The sequence below is a fragment of the Salarias fasciatus genome, chromosome 5 (assembly GCF_902148845.1).
Source record: "Salarias fasciatus chromosome 5, fSalaFa1.1, whole genome shotgun sequence".
Taxonomy (NCBI): Eukaryota; Metazoa; Chordata; class Actinopteri; order Blenniiformes; family Blenniidae; genus Salarias; species Salarias fasciatus.
Window position 1 is genome coordinate 7,270,284 of NC_043749.1, and position 15,722 is coordinate 7,286,005.

Below are 15,722 nucleotides of genomic sequence, written 5' to 3' on the forward strand. Positions count from 1 at the left end.
CCACGGTGGTCAGCAGACCTCGGCAGGGGAACTACATTACAGCTTCTAATTGACAGATGAGCTGCAAACTGATCTGCAGCTGCTTTTCCCTGTGCATCAACTCAAATCAATAATAAATCTAATCCAGTTGCATTCTGTGGAGCAGGAGTCTATTCTGTGCCTTGATATTCTCCACCAGCGTGGCAGGTGTGTGTGTGTGTGAGAGAGAGAGAGTGAGTGAGGGAGTGTGTATGAATCAAATCGCTGCTCATCTAATCTCTCAAAGTGACGGAGTTCCATCATGCAAAGGGGGGAGGGTCCTGCATTTCAGTTGTATATGGGGGGGGGAAAAAAATATGGGCTCGTCCACCTAGTGCTTTCTTCACAGACGCCTGCATGATAATCCCAATCTGTGGCCATTAGTGCGCTGAGAGAGTGAGGAGAGGGTTCAACAGAGAGGAGTGGGAGGGAGGGAGGGGGTGCACGGACAGAGATGCACAGAGGAGAAAGAACGAGAGGGAAAGAGAGAGAGAGGAGAGGAGAGGAGAGGAGAGCTTTTAAGGGATTTGGCAGTGATTTGTAGAATCTCGCTGCTGTAATGTTGCGCTTTTTTCCTGCACTTTTCTCCGATTCTGCCATGACACCATAGCCTAAAGCCTCAAAAGTCAGTTTTTTCTTTTTTCATTTCAGTCCTTATCAACCACAAACACTTCTCTTTCAGGCCATTGTTTCAGACTGTTTTGCTCGCTTTTTCTTTTTTCTTTTCTTTTTTCTTTTTTTTTTTTTTGGAGAGTGCGCACAGACTCTCTGAGATGACAGAGGATTTACTTTTGGTGAGGAGAGCCTCGCCTCTTGAGATATAATCATATTTTGGACCATGGATGGAGGTGTGCACGGAAGAGCTCGAGTGATGGTTAAAATCCCGACTGGTCGATGAAGAATGGGCAGGTAAGCAGGTGTCTGTATGTGAAGGAATTTCTCTTCTGGAGAGAAAGCTTTGTTTGCTCCACTTGAGCCATTTCTGCAGCTTAGGACTCTGCAGATTCACATAATGTTCCCAGTGATTTAAAAAAAAAATCTGTGAATTTAAATGAAGTCTGGGATCACAGTGCAGAAAACAAAGCATGAACACATTTTGCATATTTCAATAAAGTAAAAATAAGCATGCAGCTTTTCTTTTCCATTGTAGGAAAATCAAGGCTTCACCATATTTACACTGCAGTGATTAAATTCTGTCTGGAAATATGAAATGTTTTCACTCTGAAATCTGACATTTAAAAAATGTAGGAGCTCTATTGATGACTGTGGTCTTTGCTCCTCAGGCATGAAGATATAATTAACCTGCTCCAGCTTTTGGAGCATGAAATGCTGGGAAGGTTTAGTTGATGTTTTCTGTTTTGCAAAATTTATAGTGTTTTCCATCATCGGCTCTCAGCTCTTCTGGTAAAAGCCTTCAGTATTCACTCTATGTCATCCTGGATGCTGTCTAAAAAATCTCTTCAACCACAACTTTTCTTTTCAGAGACTTGAAATGCATTGGCAATATTTGGCCCTTTAGAAAAGAAATTCCAGTTTGAGTTATTGCGTGCACGTCGGAAGTTATAAGTGCAGGGATTTCATTGAATACACTGTTACCCAATGAAGGAATTACTTACTACTTTAACTGGCAGCTGCATAATCTTTGTAATTGCATTATTTTGTGCATCTAAAACATCCAATGTGGCAAAAGGAGTTAAATCAAATATGGCTGTCCATTGGACGCGTTTGCCCTTCTTTAAGACTTTTAGTGAAAAGAATACAAACAAATCAGTCAGCTTGTAGCCTTCGCCTTCTAATTAACAAAACACCGATGTGACAGTGTTCATATCTTGATGTCTTTTCTCTGCTGCCCTCAGGTGTCAAAGGTAGAGGGAGTGGCCTGGTGCTGTCAGTACCTCTGCTGGTCATCATCATGACATCTGAGGCCCGCTCATCTGCACAGTGCTGCTGGATAAGTACATCATTTGGATACCAGACATGGCTGCAGCTGCTTCTGCTGATGGGTTTCAGTCCGGCCTCGTGGTCCCAGCAGGGCACCCAGCCTCAGTCCATCAAAATCGAGGGCGACATCACCCTGGGCGGGCTCTTCCCGGTGCACTCCCGCGGCCCCGCTGGGATCCCCTGCGGCGAAGTCAAGAGAGAAAAGGGAATCCACCGACTAGAAGCAATGCTGTATGCCTTGGACCAGATCAACAGTGATCCGGACCTGCTGCCTAACATCACCCTGGGGGCCCGCATCCTGGACACCTGCTCCAGAGACACCTACGCCCTGGAGCAGTCGCTCACCTTCGTCCAGGCCCTCATCCAGAAGGACAACTCGGACGTGCGCTGCTCCAACGGAGAACCACCCATCATCCCCAAACCAGAGAGGGTGGTCGGGGTCATCGGGGCTTCCAGCAGCTCGGTGTCCATCATGGTCGCCAACGTGCTGAGACTGTTTGCGGTGAGATTTCCACCACTTTGATTTTGTTACTCGGTGAAAGGACCGTGTTATAGAAAGAACTGACAAAGTTCGCATTTGATAAGTTGTCCCCTTGTGAGACGATCCTAAAAAGGGAACAAAGTCCTGATTTAGATGGTGATGGTTCTTCATCCACAACATTCAAATCAGGCATAGTGGCACAGCGACCCCTCCAGGGTCAGGCCAGCTGGTCAGGTTTGGACCCTTCAAATGACAAGAAGTCATTTAAGGATTCTTGTTTTCTGCCTTGATGTCACTGCACCCTTCCACCCAAAAAAACCCCCCAAAAAACTGCAAAACAAAAAACATTGAACGCTGTTGTTCAAGCTTTGAAAACCTCAAACTGATGAGTGAAAGCATCATTTTAGAAAGTCTAAAAGCCATAAAAACTTTCTTTCGGAAGCCATGAAAAGTTTAAATGTTGTGAGTTAAAAATTAATTTCCAACAGTAAGACTTGCCAGGAAATTAGCAACTGTTCAGAAATACATCCTGAAATATTGATTTGAGAATATTACACCGCTGATTTCATCTAATGGAATTTAAAGTGACAACTTCCATCAATCTGATGCAGATCTTTGTGTTTGCACTGTTTACTGCAGGTCTCCAGTCTGTTACAGGGCAAACACAGAGAGACAATACACACACTCACATAGACACCCACCCATGCCCAGAAGAATTAGCAAACCTCACACAGAAGGCTCAACCCAGACTCAAACTGCAGACTGTTCTGGTGCGACATGAGTTTGCAGCTTGATAGGCTACGTGGTAACAGAATTTCATTGACATTTACTCTTTTGATAGTTATATAGTCTCAAAAAATGTCTTTTTCTGGATGTGAGAGCTAAATTGCAGAGCGTGCGGTCTCTACCGACTAATCCCTGTGCAGGTTTTTTTTTTTTTTTTTTTTTTAACAGATGACTGACCTTTGATAATTGATTACACTGATTATACATTGCTATAACAATGATGGGACACTGAGCCGGTGTAAATCCCTCATTGTCTGGTCTGCCTGAAGCGAAAAAGTAGTAGAATGTATACATCAGCCTGAGTCAATGTGGCCAGTTGTGTTACAAAACAAATAAGAACCTTTTTGAATTTGGTCTTCACACACTCGTTACTTCTTGCGGTTTTTATCATGGTCAGGGCGTTCCGAGTTGAGAAGCAAGGAGGGGACGCTGGCATACAGGGCAGATGTTAACTACAGCATTATAGATCCCAACCTCTGCTAAGCCCCTCTCAGCAGCTCAGGACCCTGGGCTGAAAATAGAGCAGCGGGATGACATTGGTTCTGGGATAACAGCAACTTGTGACCAGTGTGGAGTAGATTTAGCTAAATGGTGTGTTTCTCTTCGACTGTCCATATGTGCTGCTCTCCGGACTGCGGATGCTCTTCTAGTATGACGTTCACTATACGTACATCAAACATCTGTTCTTCACCGGGGAAAGAGAGTTCTCTGCGTGGCCTAACTTTTCTTTTTTTTTTCCCAATAGGTTAGCACAGACTGGTAGATAGCATTTGTAGAGAATCAGGGATTATTAATATGCTATTCTAAAATTCATGTTACCTCACAAGGCAATGCACCTTTGTTTAACAAGGCAAGCCACGTTAAATCTGTCTTTTAAACAGCTTTATCCAGTTCAGCGCTGCTGGAGTCAATCCCAGCTAACAATATGCAAAGACAGGGATTCGGCCCAAAGCGCGTCTCTACCGGCAGGCATGACAGTTCTGACAAATGCAAAGGCATCCATTAAGATATCAAATATCAATCAAACATTCTCTGCACGAGATTCTTCTGGAACATTCCTGAAAACAATCAATTAACGACCAGCAGTTGTACGATGATTGACTCAAGCTGTTTTTCAATGGTTTTTATCAGTCTAACAGACAAAAAGAAATAAAAATGGTCTGAAACATGCATGGAATTCAGCATGTTGTTGGAAAAATGTGTTTACTTAATTTTGGAAAGTTTTAGACTCAGCCAAACTGACATAGCAGGCCTGCTGTCTAAGAGGATATCTGCGTCACTGATATGGCTCATTGATTTTATCAAGTGAATTGGTGCAGATGCTCCTGTGGGATTAATTTGGAGAGGATTACGTGTCGTCTTGCTCATTACAAAAATCTGTATGCAAACATTTGAGTCACCTCTCGGACGCTCACGCTCGCCCCCCCGGACACCGGGGTCACATGGCCTCGGAGCATCGGCGTGGACGGAGGAAGTTCGCCGCTGGCTGGGGAGGTGATCTGTAACCTAGGCGGGTTCAGGCCAGCCAGTCAGTTTGAATTGGTTTGGCCGTCGCAGAGCGGCAAATTTAAGCCTCATGTGGCCATTAGAATTAAATATATTGTATGGCTTACGGCTGAGAAATGCTAACCTTTTCCTAGTCTCTTGATCTCTGTCTCTCCCTCTGTGCTTAACGTAATTTGACTAAAACCCCTATAATCCTTCCAGATAATCTGTGAAATGGTTCTCTCGCTCCTCTCTCCTTCTCGGTTTACTGCCCCTTGTGTCTACCTTTCTCTCTTGGCCCGTCCAGAGGGCCCGAACGTTAAGCCACGCTGGGTGGCCGGCATTAGCAGGTTCAGGGCTGAGACTGCCGACATCAACTGTGTCATGAAAGTAGTAGCACACCAGCAAATTAATCTTCTCATCCTTTTTTTTTTTTTTTTCCCCTCAGTGCCGAACAAATGCTTTTACTGCTTTTGGTTCCTACCATCTGTATTTCACTGTGACGTTGTGCTCTATCCTGCAAGGTTGCCTCAGTTCAGAGAACGGCTGAGAGCACAGGCTGTTCGGGAGGTGACTTCATGCTGTGGCAGTTCAGTTTTTCAGGATTTGAATGCACTGCATTTGGGCCGGCATTAATGTGGAAAGCCTTTATTTACACACTGTTGGAGTTTTTTTTTCTTTTCCTGTGAGTAAGTGATGCATCATGCCCTGACGTGGTTCACTGCCTCCCCTTATCATTCCCTTTACCTTTGGATTCACATATTGGCCTAATAATCACGCACCGCTCGTGTTTTCCACTTGACCCACCCCAGATCCCCCAGATCAGCTACGCCTCCACTGCCCCAGAGCTGAGCGACAACAGCCGCTACGAGTTCTTCTCCCGTGTGGTGCCTCCGGACTCCTACCAGGCCCAGGCCATGGTCGACATCGTCAAAGCCATGGGCTGGAACTACGTCTCCACGCTGGCCTCCGAGGGCAACTACGGCGAGAGCGGGGTGGACGCCTTCCTCCAGATATCCCGAGAAGCAGGTCGAGTGTGCGGCTGTACGAACGTGAACTCGCAGCGGCGATATAATGAGGGATTATTCATTTGTCAAGCTGGGTTGTTCTCTCTTATTAAAAGACTAAAATAGGAACAAGCAGTCCTTTAATACGTGAGAAGGGACAGAACAATCCAGGATAGGGCTTTAAAAAAGTGAGTGCTGTTCGGGTTCACAAAATTGGTCTAGTTTGAAAATGTTTTGTTATGAAATTGGTGTAAATGTATTGATAAAGTTACACTCCGCTGCAGAGCTTTGATATGCTTCACTTCTGTATGCTTCACTTCTGTATTTCCATCTCCTGATTCTTTCCTTCACTGACATTTTAAGATGTCCTTACTAACTTCACGAATGTAGATTTGATGTAACTGAAATTCAAAAAAGCTTTAAAATGCGGCCCAGCGTTCAGTCGAGGTCACATTTCTGTCTGCGATTTGTGAACAGCTTCACTAAAAAGGTATTTCGTTCCACACGAGGCACTTTCTGTGGGTTCATTTCAATAAATGTTGAGATGTTCAAAAGTTACTCAACAAAAAGATTGGAAAATAGAAATTGTCAAAACTGTAAATGGAATTTTTCTATTTTTCTTTTCATTGAATTACATGATGGCTGCTCAAGTTCATTTCTTTATGAAAGTGTTCATAAAGTAGTAGAAAAAAGTAGCAGAAACATCAGCAAAAATGCTGCTCAGTGCCAGGCACAACACAACCATCACATAAGGCTTGATTGAAGAAATACTGGGAATAAATTCACAATCCTACATGTAAATCATTGGTTAAAAAAACAAACAAACAAACAAAAAGAAACTGAAGAAGCCTCCAGTAGAACCAGGTTCAGCGTTTGCAGCTTTCTGCAGACACCTGTTGGAGTTAGACGTTAGAGATAGGAGAGCAAAGGATGGACAGAGGTAAACCAGACCTCTGCTTTTACTTCAATTATTTAGCTGCTTTTTAAAATATATTTCTTGCTTAAAGGTTTTTACTTGGATGGCGTTTCTTACAGAGACGCAGTGAAATTCAGCCTCAGCTTCATTTCACCTTCAACACAAATGTTGATTTGTCAACAAGCCAAATGAAAAGAGGAAACAGTGTAGGCATAGTGGATTGTTACATTCTGGGCAGATTAGGATGAGTCTCAATGCCTCTGCACTCATAATTTGGATTATTTACTATTTTTACAGTGTATTAATGTGGTGTTTATGGTTTACTGGTGGATAGGAATGATGCAGTGTGATGTATGATGATTGCATAAATGTATGTCATTTGTATGTTATAATTAAATTGTGTCACATTTTGTAATTTTGTTTTCAATTGGAAGTAAAAAACCAAATTATATTGGATGGAATGTGAATATAGACTTAGTTGTTCATAACGCCATTTTCACACATAAATGAATATACCCCATGTTTTACAGGAGGACTGTGCATTGCACAGTCCATAAAGATTCCCAGAGAGCCCAGACCCGGGGAGTTTGAAAAAATCATCAAGAGACTGATGGAGACCTCCAACGCTCGCGGGGTCATCATCTTCGCCAACGAGGACGACATCAAGTGAGTTCAGCTCCACTCTGCGTTATATCAGAGAAATAAAAGCGACCAGACAGGCACTCTGTTTCATACTGAATCCTCTGGTCTCTTGTCTGAAATTTGTTCTCAGCAGTGTGTCATGTTGTTTATTTTTTTTTTCTTTTCAGACGGGTGCTACAGGCAGCCAAGAAGGCCAACCTGACAGGACACTTCCTGTTTGTGGGCTCAGACAGCTGGGGGGCCAAAAACTCCCCGATTCAGGACCAGGAGGAGGTGGCCGAGGGGGCCGTCACCATCCTGCCCAAAAGAGCTTCCATCGATGGTAGGACAACTTATTAAATGTCAGATTATCATATCTCGCCCAAACTGACAGAATGCATTTCGAAGAAAGACACAAGCCTGCCACATGACAGATGAGTCTAATACCAACGCATCAAATAAAGGAAATGAATGATTGATATGTCTGATATTTCTCTGATCTAATAGGTCTGTCCTGTAAGCCATAATTCACTGTGCTGATATTACATTTTTTTTTTTTTTTTAGCAGATTTCTATATCTTTCTCATTACTGATATTCTAGCATATCAATCAAAACCCTGTTGTTCTGGATGTATGACATTTTTATGAATTCAGGGTTCGACCAGTACTTCATGACGAGGTCTCTAGAAAACAACAGGAGAAACATCTGGTTTGCGGAATTCTGGGAAGACGACTTCAAGTGTAAGCTAACTCGTCCTGGCATCAAGTACGAGGCTGGGAGACGGAAATGTACAGGTGAGCAGGTGAACCTGCGGAGGTGTTATCGAGCACACTATCTCAGCGCTGTGCTAAAATAAACAACAGAAAGAACCCTCCCACAACGTCTCCTCGTCTGATCCTGTGTTGTGTCTGCCAGGTGAAGAGAGGATCAGTCAAGACTCTCAGTACGAGCAGGAGGGGAAGGTGCAGTTTGTGATTGACGCGGTGTACGCCATGGCCCACGCTCTGCACAGCATGCACCTGGACCTCTGTCCCGGCTCCATGGGCGTCTGCGAGAAGATGGACCCTGTGGAGGGACGGATGCTCCTCCAGTATATTCGCTCTGTGAACTTTAACGGTGAGCCGTTCCCAGCTGTCTCCTGCAACGTGTGATTGTTTTAAAACTAGAAATGTTTTATTCTCCGAGACGCGAAACGACAGATTTCTGTTGCTTTTCCTGCTGCTGCTTCCTGTCAGCGCAAGGCTTTTGAAAGGGAGCGCGTTTAAGAAAAGCAAACAGCAGAGGGGAGGTCAACTCCAAGACGGAAGCTTTGAGATGTTTCTGCTAATGTACCACGCTGCAGAACAGAGCACATTTCTTCAAAGCACATCCCTTCCCCAGGGCTGACTCCACGCTTTTCTTTATACACAACGCTCCCGCTCTCTTATCTTCATCTTTCATAAAAAAGTCACAGTTTTTTTTTTTTTTTTTTTATTCTTTTAAAGAAGAAGCGTTCTATGAAAGCATCCTATTTACTGCTCTGCTCTTGCTGGATGACCTTGGCTTGTATGGAAGATTTTTCTGATTGAGTGCCTGAAGGGACCTGAGAGGAACATTCAATCATGTTAGGGCAGCAGAGCAGAGTGCATTGAAAGACTGTACATGTTGAGGAGAGCTTTCACTAAAGAGCATCTTGCACTCAGTTTGCACATGATTGCACAAAACTGAAGAAAGCAATACATTCAACAGTGTGTGGGTGTTCTCTCTGCAGTGTCTAAAGCTCAGACTGTTTGATTTTCCCACATGGCCTCAGCCACTTTTTACTCCTCTGCATAGGTTGAATAAAAACTCTCTGTCCCTGACAAACAGGCAGCGCAGGGACCGGAGTGATGTTCAACGAGAACGGAGACGCTCCGGGTCGCTACGACATCTTTCAGTACCAGATGTCCAACGTCAGCAACCCCGGCTACAAAGTCATTGGGCAGTGGACAAACCACCTTCGACTGAATGTAAATATCCACCTTGAAGTCAGATATACTGCGCTGATTCGACTTTAAGAGGCTCATATTGGGGGGGAAAAAAAGGCTTTGTAGAATCAGTCTTGTTTTTATGAAGCCATAAATTGTACTTTCTAAGGCAGAAGTGTCAAAGATGTTTTAGTTCAGGGCCACAGAAAGTCCAATTTCCATCTTGAGTGGACTGAATGTGTGAAATAGTCCCGTAACAAAGTTTGATTTTAAACTTGAAAGTTTTTCCTTATTGCGGCGCAGAGTATATATGTGATAAAAATGTCTTTATTTTCAGAAAACCAAACTAAATTATCGCAATTACTGTAAATTACCTCAATACCAACATAAAGCCAATTTTAATGATGCCTTCTGGTGTAAAATATAGAGAAATGTACCCAAAACGTTTGTCTTGCTCCATTGTGCATGCTTTTGCAAACTCACCCTTGACAGCATGGCTTCGGGCCGAGTTTGGTGGCAACGTGATCGCTTTCTTTCATAACAGCATCACTGATATCTCAGCTCGGGTCTCAGTGTTGTGCTATGTCCGCTACTCTTAGGAAATTTGTTTGACACCCCTGTTCTAAAGTCAAGATAATAAAAACTCATTGAATGAAACAGTTGTTAACATCTTGAAATGCCAGTAATGGGCACACATGGACACATGGAAATGGCGCAACATGGTGGAAGGTGCTTCTCATTCTGCAGATCTCCTGCTTTTCTGGTTTCACTCCAGCTGTTGTTGCTCTCGCAGCTCATGTTAAATATTTTTACAGTTAATGAAGGATTCGCTGCTCAGTGTTGAGGCTGTTACATAGAGAGGGGTGATTGCGTGAATAATTGCGATTGTGGCCAAAGCCCAAAACTCCTGTCTCTCCTTTGAGTTTGCACATCAAGGAATCAAGGATATCACTGCAGGAGTCCAATAAATTATGCAGTTTGAATTCTGCTCGACGCCGGCAAACCTCACATGGTTATTTATGTGTCACAGATGTTCCTGAGTCTAAACCAGCACGAAACTCCACGTTAAATATTCAACTTTGTTGCTGCGCGTCACGTTGTGGAGCATACAATATGTCAAAATGTCACCTCGCAGCTTTTGAAGTCGTTTTGTGGGTTCCATTGGAAATGAAAACTACACAGAGCCCTTAATTCCCCCGCTGAGTCAACATGAGAAGTCCCTCAGTTAACTCGCCTTTTATGTATTTGGGGGAACTTCAATGCACAGTGTTTGTGGTAATTTACCCATATTTCAAAATACATGACTACAAGGCTTTTTGGCTCAGCTTTCAGTCTTTATGCTGAATGAATGTAACTGTCAACTACTGGTAAACAAATGTAGAATTGGCAAAAGTGCAAAGTGTAGTGTGTGAATAGATATAGATAGATGGACTGATGGATGGATGGAACATTTGTGGGACTATTTCTTGTACAAATGTCTTGAACTTTCCAAGTCCGAAGTATTCATTTGCCCACCTTGTTGCCGAACGCCAACAAAATGTTTTCTGGCATAAGTTAAACAGTATTTCTCCTTCTTTCCTGTATTTGCTGTCTGCTTTCTAACACGGTTGTGATTAATCTTCCCCAGCCGGAGGAGATGCAGTGGTCAGGCGGTGACCGTAAGATCCCAGAGTCGGTGTGCAGCTTCCCCTGCGAGTCCGGCGAGAGGAAGAAGATGGTGAAGGGCGTCCCCTGCTGCTGGCACTGCGAGCTCTGCGACGGATACCAGTACCTGCTGGACGAGTTCTCCTGCGACATGTGCCCGTTCGACATGAGGCCCCTGAAGAACCGCACGGGCTGCCGGCCCACGCCCATCATCAAGCTGGAGTGGAGCTCCCCCTGGGCCATCATCCCCGTCTTCCTGGCCATCCTGGGCATCCTGGCCACCACCGGAGTCATCGTCACCTTCGTCCGGTTCAACGACACGCCCATCGTCCGGGCCTCCGGCAGGGAGCTGAGCTACGTGCTGCTGACGGGGATCTTCCTCATCTACCTCATCACCTTCCTGATGATCGCCGAGCCCAGCGTGGCCGTGTGCGCCTTCCGCCGGCTGCTGCTGGGACTCGGCATGTGCATCAGCTACGCCGCCATGCTCACCAAGACCAACCGGATCTACCGCATCTTTGAGCAGGGGAAGAAGTCGGTCACGCCTCCCAAGTTCATCAGTCCCACGTCTCAGCTCATCATCACCTTCATACTCATCTCAGTGCAGGTAAGACTCTCCGTGCCGCCTCCTCGCAGATCCCTCAGACCTCTCCTCGCAGACTAACACGTTCTTTCTCCAGTTGCTCGGGGTGTTCATCTGGTTCGGCGTGATGCCTCCTCACACCATCATCGACTACGAGGAGCAGAAGCCCCCAAACCCGGAGTTCGCCCGCGGGGTCCTCAAGTGCGACATGTCCGACCTGTCCCTCATCCTGTGTCTGAGCTACAGTATCGTTCTGATGATCACCTGCACGGTGTACGCCATCAAGAGCAGAGGCGTCCCCGAGACCTTCAATGAAGCCAAGCCCATCGGGTTCACCATGTACACTACCTGCATCATCTGGCTGGCCTTCGTCCCCATCTTCTTTGGCACAGCTCAGTCTACTGAGAAGGTGGGGCGTTTAATATTTCCCATCATCTTTACCAGTCACTGTTGTTCAAACCTTAAACTTGTTTTAGACGTGACATTTTCTCAAAATTAACATATTTCTCATTTAAAAGAGTTTTTTCAGAGATCTTGTGATCATATTTCTGAGCTTCTCATATGTGTGGATTTTTTTTATTTTTTGTGGTTTGCTGTTTCATGTCATGGCAAATTAGATATTTGGGAGTATTGGAATGACAAAATAAGATGTTTAAAGTAGTTGATGGAGACTTTTAGTCCCCCTCCACTCAGAAACATAGAGTTCTGTTTGTTCCTGTTGTTTAAAAAGCTGCTTTCTGACATTTGGTGTATTTACATCAGTCAAAAACTACTTTAAAATTGTGTCTGCAAGGGGGAAAGTTATTCTATGTTCAATCTCAATTAGGGGAGGGACCTGTCGTCATTAAAAGTCAGAATAGAGAAGAATAGAGAACCTTTAATAGATGCTTCAACAAGAAAAAATTCAGAAACCTCCAATTCACACTGATCAGTGAAATTAAAAACAACTTTCAAGAAATATCTATAAGGATTTATTATAAGTAACTTTTACAACTTGTGGACAGCTATAGCCAGTTCTTACATCTGGCCTTTCCTGCTACAACTGATAATTAAACAAATGCTTCTACACTCAAGGTCAAGACAAAAACAAATATATTTGAAGGACATATTTAACATGTCAGTAACAGACTGCTACAAGGATTTGTTCCTGTGATGAAAATAAACATTTACCCAGACCTGATGAAGTGTAAGTGTATAAGAGGGGTTGACAAACAACAGATTCCATCGCCGCAAATTAGCTTTTTATCATCTGCAGTTTGAACTGGTCAGATTATACATTAATTTTTTTTAATTATATTAGTGTCATATGATACCACAGGTCATCATTGTATTTGGGTAATCCTACTGCAATCTAATGACATGCATGACTTTAAATTGGCTGTTTGCATTAATGTTTGTGGGTTATTGTAGCTCTTTAGGCACAATAACAACACTTCCCTCATCCCAGAGGCAGAAAAGGACAAAAATGACTATTATAGTTATTTATTGCTGTTATCATGTTCATTGCTGCATTGTCTTTCTTTTAAATACTAAATCCTTTAATTTCCACAAAGCATTTCCGCAGTGAGCATATCATAGCCCATTTCCCTCCAAGAACCGCTTGTTCTTCTTTACAATGAAAGCGGTTATTAATAAACGCTGGCTGTTTGTTTTGGGTGGTTTTCTGCTGCTGCAGAATAAATTTGGAGCCAGTCAGCCACCTTCCTACTGGTGTTACATGATGGATAAGAAGCCCTGTGCAACTCATACGCTCACAGAGGATTTCAGTTTAGTCTTGTTTTAGAGACTGCATTAATAACATGAATTCATCGGAACAATGTAGCTGATCAGCAACATAATTTTGAAAATGATTTCCACACGACTGATGACTGCTTAACAGAAAACTGTATTGTTGCAAGAATCGGTAGGAAATGACTTTTATTGAAATTGACAGATCAACACCTCATTTAATTCTCCATTGATAATGATGTTTTACTGAGGTATTTGTGTACATAGCAGTATATATACTACTTTTTGTTATTTTCCAAACGAAGTCATGCTGATAACAGTTTCTGTATTTAATTCAGTGGACTGATGCACAAGTTTCATTTTTAATGGACATTTAACTTCAAGCGTTGTGGTTTAAATATTTGAATTAAGAGGATTTGTGAAAGGCCGCAGCTACAAAAGAAAACTCCTCTCAGACTGGCCTTTGGCAGGCTGACAGAGGGGCATTCATTTTAATGTGTGAGGGTCTCAGAAGATGACTCCAGTTGGCCTATTTTATCCCACCAGAACTTCATCGTGCAATGATTTATCTTCTCTCGGAATAACACAAAAAAGGAGCTCGTTTGACAACCAATTATTTCAGCTCTGAAGTAAAAGTGGAATTTTAAATCAAGCGAATAGCAAAACTGTCTCTATCTAATAAAAAAATGAGTTGTAGCATTCCCTGGTTCCATTTCATGTCATGTTTCTAAAAGAAATAATAAATAAAAAAAAGGAGTGAAGTCATAATTTCACCCCATAATTGTTTAATAAATTCTTCTGCATATTGTTATTTTGATTTTACAGTTAAATGTCATTGCACTAACCTATGGGGATTCCCCAGTGTTCATCGGGGACGAATTTGTTCTTTTAAATTGCTCCATATAGGAAACAAAAAGGTGAATTATGTAACAACGCACACTCAGATCATGGAAGCGTCCGTCAGATGGTGGGAGAGAAGTGAGAGTTTGTCGTGTGTCATGTCACGTTTGCTTACTGCCACTCTTGTGAGACGTCCCGCTTCCACTGTTCGCGGAGTTTAATTTAGCTCGTGGGCAATTTTGGTCTGTCACAAAGTGCCAGACTGTTCGGCAGCGTTTGAAAAAGACAGACAGGCTTTGACTAATAGAGAGCAGCATTATGAGTCGGTCAGGCTGAAACAATTAAAGCCCGAGGTGCTTTCAAAGTCTTTTCACCTCCTCTTAAATGGAAATGAAGAGAATTAAGAAAAGAGAGGGAGCTAAAGAAAAAAAAAAAAGAGGTCAGATGAGCTGAGGGACGGCAGGGACCCTTCAGTGACTGATTCAGACGTCCCATTCAGTTGATAGCCACTGAAGAAAAACGGCTAAATATAGACCAAAACTTTTGTCTGACACATGAAAGTAGTGGCTGTTACTCTCCCATCATGCTCTGGGTCACGTGTGGGAGGAGCTGAGCTACCTGTTGGATGGTTGTAAATACATATGGAAGCGCAGTTCATTGTTTCATCGCTGGCCTCCGGCCATGCAAACCGTGCAGCGCTGGTCTTTCAGATGAAATGAAGAATAAGCTGTGTGGCGTGGACATGGGCATGTGTGACACCGGGATGTGCCGCGGCTGGGGATAGTGTACAATTTATCACTTATTCATGCCGCAAATATCTTATTTATGGCACAGAGGGCTTTACTTATTCATGACCTGTACATTTTGCTTGAATAATGAGTTCATAATTCATCGGAGGCAGATCTCAGGAGAAGCCACTTCTCATTATTATTGTTGGATTTTTTTTGCAATAAGAAGAGGAGCAGTGAGGAAGAGCCGTGGTCAAAGCCCAGAAATAGAGCCTCCTCTCCTGACTACATATAGCAGGTCATAAATCATTCATCAGGGGAAACACGCTGCCTCCTATGCTTTGTGATGAAAATTGTAAAGACTGCATTGTGACAGCGCACCACATTTTTTTTATATATAATATATATTACCCATATTGTTCTGATCTATCTCATAATAATACAATCGATTATTAACAGCAGACCAGCTCGGTGATGCTCTCAGCTGCCGTGGCCGGCTTCCCTCTGACCTCCCTGTGTCTCCGTTGTAGATGTTCATCCAGACCACCACCCTGACGGTGTCCATGAGCCTGAGCGCCACCGTGTCCCTGGGAATGCTCTACATCCCCAAGGTCTACGTCATCATCTTCCACCCCGAGCAGAACGTCCAGAAGAGGAAGCGCAGCTTCAAGGCCGTGGTGCAGGCGGCCACCGTGTCCACGCACCTGTCCCAGAAGTCCAACGACAAGCAGAACGGCGAGTCCAAGATCGAGCCGGACCGGTCGCAGTGAACCGTCGTTTTTCGCTCAACTCTGCGACGGCTATGGATAGTCAAACCAGCAGAAAGACTCCTGGATGTTTTTCACTCTTCAGCAGACATGGAGACAGAAATGTCTCTAGTTTCTAGTTCTGACACACAAGGACTGGGGGGATGCTGAGCCGTCTCCAAAACTGAACTTTTTTTATCGTAACATTCACGTGAACCTCAGAGTGATGCAGAGGTTTTGTTAGTTTGTGG

General features: G+C 43.7%; 1 protein-coding gene across 1 annotated transcript; it reads left to right on the forward strand.

Annotated features, from left to right (window-relative positions):
* Positions 1-753: 753 nt before the first annotated feature.
* On the forward strand, positions 754-15,495 carry grm6b (glutamate receptor, metabotropic 6b). The gene is made up of 11 exons (XM_030091548.1): positions 754-927; positions 1,875-2,461; positions 5,524-5,740; positions 7,165-7,300; positions 7,444-7,598; positions 7,910-8,050; positions 8,172-8,372; positions 9,105-9,244; positions 10,830-11,453; positions 11,527-11,838; positions 15,256-15,495. The coding sequence occupies exons 2-11, from the start codon at positions 1,931-1,933 to the stop codon at positions 15,493-15,495; spliced, it is 2,697 nt and encodes an 898-aa protein (XP_029947408.1). The 5' UTR covers positions 754-927; positions 1,875-1,930.
* The last annotated feature ends 227 nt before the right edge of the window (positions 15,496-15,722 follow it).